The sequence below is a fragment of the Passer montanus genome, unplaced genomic scaffold (genome assembly GCF_014805655.1).
Source record: "Passer montanus isolate IOZ18808 unplaced genomic scaffold, ASM1480565v1 scaffold154, whole genome shotgun sequence".
Classification (NCBI taxonomy): Eukaryota; Metazoa; Chordata; class Aves; order Passeriformes; family Passeridae; genus Passer; species Passer montanus.
Window position 1 is genome coordinate 617,005 of NW_024362494.1, and position 8,624 is coordinate 625,628.

At 59.9% G+C, this 8,624-nt stretch overlaps 1 protein-coding gene across 4 annotated transcripts; it reads left to right on the plus strand.

Annotated features, from left to right (window-relative positions):
• The first annotated feature begins 1,521 nt into the window (after positions 1-1,521).
• RHBG (Rh family B glycoprotein) lies at positions 1,522-8,141 on the plus strand. Of its 4 annotated transcripts, none has more exons than XM_039702177.1 (11): positions 1,522-1,622; positions 1,806-1,882; positions 3,254-3,443; positions 3,798-3,948; positions 4,829-4,982; positions 5,271-5,440; positions 5,642-5,779; positions 5,889-6,022; positions 6,284-6,405; positions 7,168-7,241; positions 7,684-8,141. In XM_039702177.1, the coding sequence occupies exons 1-11, from the start codon at positions 1,528-1,530 to the stop codon at positions 7,744-7,746; spliced, it is 1,368 nt and encodes a 455-aa protein (XP_039558111.1). In that variant the 5' UTR covers positions 1,522-1,527; the 3' UTR covers positions 7,747-8,141. The 4 variants fall into 4 exon arrangements, with proteins under 4 accessions (XP_039558111.1, XP_039558114.1, XP_039558110.1 ...); XM_039702180.1 differs by having other exon boundaries at positions 3,257-3,443; XM_039702176.1 differs by having other exon boundaries at positions 1,522-1,882.
• The last annotated feature ends 483 nt before the right edge of the window (positions 8,142-8,624 follow it).

The window sequence follows — 8,624 nt, forward strand, 5'->3', positions numbered from 1 at the left end:
CAGCTTTGCTCTCCCCGGGCTGAGGGAGGCTAAAGTGGAGCAGCAGCACTGCAGGCTCCTCCCTGCAGCTCCCCACAGTTATCAGGAGGGTCTGAGGCTCCTCAGGGATCCCGTCATCTCCCTCCCTCACACTTCCTGTGCCCACGGCTGCAGAAGCACATCCTGTTCTCTCCCAGCAGCAGCTCGGGGCTTCTTGGCTGCAGGATGCTGATTCCCAGCTCTGTGCTATCACAAACGAGCTGTTTCTCACATTTTTCCCAAGTGAAGGCACCAGCTACACTCAGAAAACCACAGCCCGAAGCAGAACACTTGCAAGGGCTCCCAAAAGTGACTCACCCCCTTCCCCACGCCGTTAGCAGCAGGGCGTGACCCCAGCCCACCACTGCTTCTCTGAGGTCAGAGCTTGGCCCAGCGCTGTGGGAAAGAGCCTGGGTGACTCACTTCCCAAACACACACTGCGTTACTTCTCTGCTCCCTGTCTCTTCTTCTCCCTTTTTGGGATCTGCAAACACCTCCTTCCCCGTGCTGTTAGCAGCAGGGCGTGACCCCAGCCCACCACTGCTTCTCTGAGGTCAGAGCTTGGCCCAGCGCTGTGGGAAAGAGCCTGGGTGACTCACTTCCCAAACACACACTGCGTTACTTCTCTGCTCCCTGTCTCTTCTTCTCCCTTTTTGGGATCTGCAAACACCTCTGCAGAAGCAGAGGCACCACAGAAAAGCCAAGGAGCCCCTTGTGCTCAGCTCCTGGCGTGGGCTCTGTCAGCACCCTCTGACTCTGCTCCCTGCTCCTGTTCTTCAGAGCTCAGATTCTCCTTCTCCCCTCTCGACCCCGCAGGAAACCTCACCCCCAGAGCCCCCTGAGCACTCGTTTTTCCTTCTGAGCAGGGAATTTGAGCCTAGCTTTGCTGAGCCAGCAAAAGTGACTCACCCGCCTTCCCCGTGCTGTTAGCAGCAGGGCGTGACCCCAGCCCACCACTGCTTCTCTGAGGTCAGAGCTTGGCCCAGCGCTGTGGGAAAGAGCCTGGGTGACTCACTTCCCAAACACACACTGCGTTACTTCTCTGCTCCCTGTCTCTTCTTCTCCCTTTTTGGGATCTGCACCCACTCCGCAAACAGAAGCAGAGGCACCACAGAAAAGCCAAGGAGCCCCTTGTGCTCAGCTCCTGGCGTGGGCTCTGTCAGCACCCTCTGACTCTGCTCCCTGCTCCTGTTCTTCAGAGCTCAGATTCTCCTTCTCCCCTCTCGACCCCGCAGGAAACCTCACCCCCAGAGCCCCCTGAGCACTCGTTTTTCCTTCTGAGCAGGGAATTTGAGCCTAGCTTTGCTGAGCCAGCACCTCCACACCTCAGCCCCGCAGCCTTGAGCATCACCCCCCTGACCCAGTCCCCAAAACCACCGCGTTTCTGCGATGCAGAGGCAGAAACCTCGTTCATCCCCTCCCCCCGCATTTCCTGCCCACCCCAAATCCGGCCCCTCACGTCAGCACAGAGGGACACTGACCCCACACCCTTCCCAGCACGGCCCCTGGATGTGGCGAGGCCGGCTGAGCGGAGGTGTGCCAGGGCATCCCCGCCCGAGCTGCCGTGCTGGCAGCGCTGTCCCGCTCCCGGCACTCCCTTCGAGGTGAGGAGACACCTGGCAGGCGGAGTTTGCAGCCCCGGCGTGGCTCTGCCCATGCACCCCCTTTGCCGGGGCTCACCTGCCCCCCGGCATGGCTGAGCACGCCTCCAGGCTCCGGCTCTCGGGGCTGTGCTTCCTCCTGCAAGTCGTCATCATCCTCCTCTTCGCCGTGCTGGTGCGGTACAGCCCCGAGGGCAGCCCCGGGTGCGCCCCGCAGCTGAACTGCAGCCGCAGGAGCCAGGACCCGGCTTTGCAGCAGCCCCGTGAGTACCCCCGTGGCCGTGGGTGCACGGAGCCCCTCTGCCGAGGGGATGGCACCGGGTGGCACCGTCCGGACCTGTCACCGGCTCCGGAGTTAGCGGAGTTAACTCCAGAGTTAACATCGAGCGGCAGGGTTGGGGTGCTGGTGATGCCCAGAGCGGGTAAAGCAGGCATGCTGCAAGGATTTCTGAAATGCTTGGGCAGAGCCAGCCCCAAAAGAGGGAAATTTGGGTCTGGGATGTGTGTTAGAGCAGTGGAGCTCAGGAGGGATCGCTGAGTGCAGTGAAAATCTGGGAATCATCATCCCATGGCAGGAGCACAGCAGCTGCTCCTGGCACTTCGGGGTCTGCTGAGCTTCCCACTGACCAGCTGGGGTTTCAGGGCTGGGGGATTCACTGAGCCCCTTCAAGGAGGAGTGGAGATCAGGAGGGATCACTGAGTGCAGTGAAAATCTGGAGATCATCATCCCATGCCTGGTAGGGAGCACAGCAGCTGCTCCTGGCACTTCGGGGTCTGCTGAGCTTCCCATTTCAGGGTTGGGGGATTCACACCGAGCCCCTTCCACGGAGAATTTGGCTCCCTGGGTGCTACCACAGGGTCCAACGGGGTCTGCAGCATCCTGCTGCGTGCTGGGCATCACTGCAGAGCTCCTGCCGGGGTAGGGGGCTGCCCCTCGCTTTTCTGAGCCGCAGACAGCCTGGTCGGTGGGACGGGAGCTTCAGAGGGCCCCGGCAGAGAGGGGGGGGCGAGCGGAGCCGCTGGGCAGGGAGCTGGCAGCTGGCAGCCGGCAGGTTTGCCCGGTTTCTCCTGCCCACGTAACCCCACCCAGGCAGTGACTCACGGAGGAGGCCGGCCCGCAGCTGTCAGCCGGAGGGGTGCAAAGGGCACCCAGCCCAAACAAGAACCAAGCCCCCCCATCCTCTGGTTTGCTGCCAAACGGCACCAGACCGATCCCAAACTCTCTGCTCATCCTTCCTCTCTCGTCCTGTGAATTGCAATGCCTTGGGATGATTGGAATGATGCCTTCAGGGGCAGCACGAGGTCCCAGGGGTGCTGACATCTCAGGGGTCTGGTGGGTGCAGACAGCTCTCGGGCATGCCAGGAGCTTTCCATGCTGTGGGGTGAATGTCCTGAGATCTCTGCACAGGAGCTGCTGCACAGGGTCCCAGCAGGCAGGGGTGGCTGCAGCTGTCCCACTGCAGATCTCCAAGGAAGATCTTCCACCCAGACTCACATGAGTGGAGCCAGCCTTCAGCTCCCCAAATCCTGTTAGAGCAGGGCTGTCCCAGCCGTCCTGAGTCCCCTCAGGGACCAGCAGGAGGGTGGCTGCCTGCCCCCAGCACCTCACACCCATCCTTGTGCCTCTCCTCCAGCAGGTTTTCGGGATGTCCACGTCCAGGTGCTCCTCAGCTTTGGGCTCCTGGTGGTGCTCCTCGGCCGCTATGGGCCGGGCAGTGCTGCCATCATCATCCTCATCACAGCCTTCGCCATCCAGTGGGCTGTTCTGATGCAGGGCATGCTTTTCTTCTTCCTCAACGGCAAAATTTACGTGGGAGCTCAGAGGTAAGGCAGGAGGGAGCCGCGGCAGCCCAGCCCTGGCACACTGGCTCCCTCCTCTGTAAAACTCACGGCTCTGCTTTGGAGGAGGATTTTGAAGGCAAGTGGGACGGGGTTGTTTGAGTACCACCCTGGCAAGGGCTGTGTGAGCACTGCCAAGGCATTTAGGGGGGCCACTCTGGCCCCCACTTGCCTCCAGCCCAGCCATCCCCTTGTCACCAGCATCACAAACTCTGCCTGTTCACTTGCAGGAGCAGTGGGCTGCAGGCTCAGCCCCTGATCCCTGCCAGCCCCCGTGCTCATCCCTGGCAGTGCCAGCTCTAGTCCCACACTTTTCCTCCCCGTTTTTCTCCTCCCCAGCATGGTCAGCGCTGATTTCTGCACCGCAGCTGTTCTGATCTCCACCGGAGCTGTTCTAGGCAGGGTAAACCCTGTGCAGATGCTGCTGCTGGCCCTGCTGGAAGTCACCGTGTGCACTCTCAATGAATACATCCTGCTCGGTCTCATGGGGGTGAGTCACCCACTGGGGAGCCACCAGAGAGGGAGCGGCCCTGGCTTTGGGCTCCTCATGTCAAGTTCTGCCTCATCTGGAGAGACAAATCCCTCAGCCTGTGGTAGTATTTGCACTAGATGTGAGGGTGCCAGTTGTGGGTTTCTCTGGGTCTGGATTGGGCACTTTTGTCAGTAATTCATGTTGGGACTCAAGTGTTTATTATTTCTTATCGGTGAAACAGTCTCACTACTGTGAGTTTGGCAGCTTTTCATTAGAAGGCACAAAATGACTCACAATCTCTTGCTCCAAGGTCTTTTAAGACTAAACTATCCAATTAAGAACTGACACCTAGATTATTTCTCCCTTTAACCCAATAACTGATCCCACAGAGCCCCAGTGCAGACTTTTCTCTGCCCAATTACAAAATGCCACCCAAACCCAGGAAGAAGAAGGAAGAAGAAGCATGAAGAAGAAGCCCAGGCCAACACCCTGTGCTCTCCATCTTGCTCCCATCCACAACATACTAAAAATCCCAAACCCTGAATTTCTCACCAAGTGTTACACCTACACCACTCTCTGTAATCCATTTCACACTTTTGTGGATTCTGGTCTATCTTGAAGTCAAGGAAACTTTGTCCATGGATGAGGGTGAAAGTCAGTGCTCCCGTGAGGGTCAGGGCACCCAGGGCAGACAGAGAAATCTTCCCAGTGTTCACACTTTTGTGGATTCTGGTCTATCTTGAAGTCAAGGAAACTTTGTCCATGGATGAGGGTGAAAGTCAGTGCTCCCGTGGGGCTCAGGGCACCCCAGGGCAGACTGCGAAATCTTCCCAGTGCTCCGGATTTCCACATCACCCCAGTCCCTGCACAAACTTTCTGTATTTTCCACACTCCCCAGGTGAGCGACAGTGGACGCTCCTTGACCGTGCACACCTTCGGCGCTTATTTTGGCCTGATGGTTTCACGGGCCTTGTACCAGCCCCACCAGGACAGGAGGAAGAGGGAAGAGCAGCAGGATAAGGGGCCCCAGACCGATGTCTTTGCTGTGGTTGGTATGGAGCTCGAATCTACAGCACCTACAGCTGCTGCTGGTGGCAGGGTCATCACCAATCTGAGGATAAAGAGGCTTTGATCAGGAGATTGCTGCAAACATCAAGGCCAGATGTCCTCCACCTCCCCAGGGACCTGTCTGGGGTTGCACTACCCTCTTCTAGAAAAATCTTTTCATTGTGCTCTGCCTGAACCTCCCTTGTGGCCTCGTGCATCTGTTGGCACTCACAAGAAGTTTCTGTCCCACGAGGGATCAGCTCCAGCACCAAGACCTCTTCTGTTCCCTGCAGGAACCATCTACCTGTGGATCTTCTGGCCCAGCTTCACCTCCACCACCACCACCGTCCCCCACAGTGCCGAGAACTGGGCAGTGCTCAACACCTACTTCTCACTGGTGGCGAGCACCGTGTCCACCTTCATCCTCTGTCCTGTCCTCTACGAGGAGAGCACCCCAAGGATGGTAGGTCAAACCCGAGCTCCACCCCCTTTCCACATCCTGCCCCACAGGAATAAGCCTGAACACACCCAGGGCAAAAGGAGAGGCCTGTTAGGCTTATTTAGGGTCATTAAGAACCAATTTGAGGAAGACAACCCCCCACTCCCAGCCCCATGCTGATGCTCTCCATGGAGCCAGCTCCTCTGACCGTGTCCTCTCCACCAGGTTCAGATCCAGGATGCCACCCTGGCTGGCATGGCCGTGATGGGCATGGCTGGGGAGATGCTGGTCGCCCCCTTTGGAGCCCTCATCGCGGGGTTTCTGGTTGGCCTGATCTCCCCACTTGGCTTCAGATTCTTCACGGTGAGTCACCCGGGCACAGCCAAGGGCGTCGATGCCAGGCCAGGGCATCTGCAGCACAGCCTCCCTGGAGGCCCCAGCCCAACAGCAGCTCTTCCCCTTCTCTCCCCAGCCCGTTCTACACTCCAGGCTGAAAATCCAGGACACCTGTGGGGTTCACAACACCCACGGGCTGCCTGGGGTGCTGGGGGCCTTGCTGGGGACGCTGCTGACGCTGCTGGCCACCGCAGACACTCATGGCCACAGGTGAGAGGAGCCAGAATCGCGGATGCCAGTGCCTTGGTGAAGCAAGCTGGGGCCACCACAACCCCTGAGGTCAGGGCTGCTCCACTCACCGTGTTACAGCAGCCCTTCAGAAGGCATTGCCAGAGCCAAACAAAGCTCCCAAAACAAGCAAACTCCCAAAACAAAGCTCCCAAAAAAATCAAACTCCCAAAACAAAGCTCCCAAAAGAAGCAAACTCACAAAACAGAGCTCCCAAAAGCCTGTCCCCTCTCTGGCACGCAGGCTGGAGCTTGTCTTCCCACTGGTGGCCCAGGGCAGCCGGACAATCACTGACCAAGCCCTCGTCCAGCTCGGTGCCCTGCCCCTCACCCTGCTGCTTGCAACGCTCGGGGGCTTCCTCACGGGTGAGTTTTGCCTCCAGTGCAGCGGGATGGAGGGCGTGAGGGGCAGGGGGATTGATGGATTTGGGGAGAAAAGGGCAAGAGCAGCCCCAAAAGCAAAGCATCCCCATCAGGCAGGCTGGGCAGGCCCAGCAAAGGGTCTGTGCAAACGCAGCAGAGGTCGGGGCTACCCCCGGGGCCAGGGCTCCCCTTGGGGCCGGGGTTATCCATGGGGCTTTACTCCCCTCTGGCCGGGGGTCCCCCCGAGTCCGTGCTCCCCCAGTCTGTGCTCCCTTCTGTATCTGGGATTCCCCTTGGGGTTGAAGCTTTCCCCAGGTCCGCGCTCCCCTGGGGTCTGGGCTCCCCCCAGGTCCTGGCTCCCCCAGGTCTGTGCTCCCCGCTGTATCCGGGGCTCCCCTCGGGGTTGAGGCTGTCCCCAGGTCCGTGCTCCTCCCGGGATCCCGGCTCTCCCGGCTCCCCCCGGTCCCGGATCCCCCCTTGTCTGTGCTTCCCCCGGTCCGTGCTCCCCTCTGTGTGCGGGGCTCCCCTCGGGGTTGAGGCTTTCCCCAGGTTCGTGCTCCCCCAGGTCCCGGCTCCCCCCGTCCCTGTTCCCCCCGGTTCCCCCGTCCAGGCTCCCCCCGGTTTCCCCCGGTTCCCCCCGGTTCTCCCCCCGTTCCCCGGTCCCGGCTCCGCCGCCCGCCCGGCGCTGCCGCTAGATGTCAGGGGAAGCCCGGGCAGCGGCCGCCCCGCTCTCAGACGCCCTCGCCCGGCTTTCGGTGTCCCCAGGAAGGGTCCTGAAAATCAAGGGGCTGAGGCGCTCCCCGGAGGCGCAGTACAAGGAGAACTCCGTCTCGCGGGAGGTAAAGCTGGGGAATTGTTGGTGGAAAGGGTTTCTGGCTCTCAGGGAGCAGCAGGGGTTGGATATTTCCCCCCAGCTCCCTCCCCTTGCAGCATCATTTAGGGCAGGAGAGCTGCAAATGCCCCTGGCCATGGACTCGGAGAACCCCTGACTCATTTTAGGTTGGAAAAACCCTCTAAAAGCACCAGGTCCAACCGTTCCACTGCTGCCAAGGCCGCCACTAAACCATGTCCCCAAGGGCCACATCCCACGGCCTGTTAAATCCCTCCAGGGATGGAGACTTTGCCGCTCCCCTGGGCAGCCTGTGCCAGCGTTGGACAATTCCAGTGAAGCAATTCCCCCCAATATTCCATCTAAACCTTCCTGGTGCAACTGGAGCCCCCACCCAGCCCTGTGTGCCCTGAGCAGGGCCCATTTCTGCCCCTCTCTTTTCTCTGGTGCAGGTGGCTGAGGAAGAACGTGACCCCAGTGGAAAGGAGGAGCTGGGCACCAGCACCTTGGTGTAATGAACCCCCAGTGAGGTCCTGCAGCACCAGTGGTCTGCCATGGCCAGTGCCAGCTCCTGGAGGAGCCAGCTGCTGGTCCCAAACGTTTTGGGGGCAGCTGGGTGTCCACAGGATTTGCAGGGTGAAGAGGTGCTGCGGTATCCCTGTGCTTTTTGTGGGAGCAACACGGATCTTGCTGCCAGGGTCACCTCAGGGTGTCCAGGCTTGGCTCAGCCACTTCCCCTCCCTGCTCCTTGCCTCAGTTTCCCCACAGCTGCTCTCAGGAGGAGGGCAGTGGGGAGAGGAGGGATGACTGTGTTGGGGAACAGGCCCAGGAGGCTGAACAGAAAGCAGCAAAGACTTTGTACAGACATTTCTGCACACTGCAATTAAAGTATATGGATTATTTTTTTGCAGCTTCAGGATTCGCCCTTGAATTCTCATGGCACCTGCCCAGCTCTGCTGGCTGGTTCCTTCAGGTGTCATCCAGGGAGGGAAGCCCCCCAGTTTCCCCTGCACCCCAAACACTGATGCCCATTTGGTCTCATGGGTTGTGCCACCCACCTGAGGATGGTGCAGAGTGTGGGACAGCACCCTGGGGCAGGAGCAGGGTGACACCGCGGTCCCCAGCACTGGGGTGACCCCTGCCTCCCCCTGACCACTCCTCACCTTGCACCAGGCACATAAATGCCCCCAGCACCCAGCCCTGCTGTGACAGAGATGCTCCTGTGGCCACTGCAGCCCCAGGATGCCCAAAATTCAGAACCCTGACCCCCACATCCCCCTGGGAGCAGATTGGAACAGCCTGGAACGTTCCAGGGAACCCACAGAGAGTCCTGCAGCGACTGGAGCAGGGGCACAGCCCCAGAGGACCCCTCGAGGGGCGATGGTGGATGTGC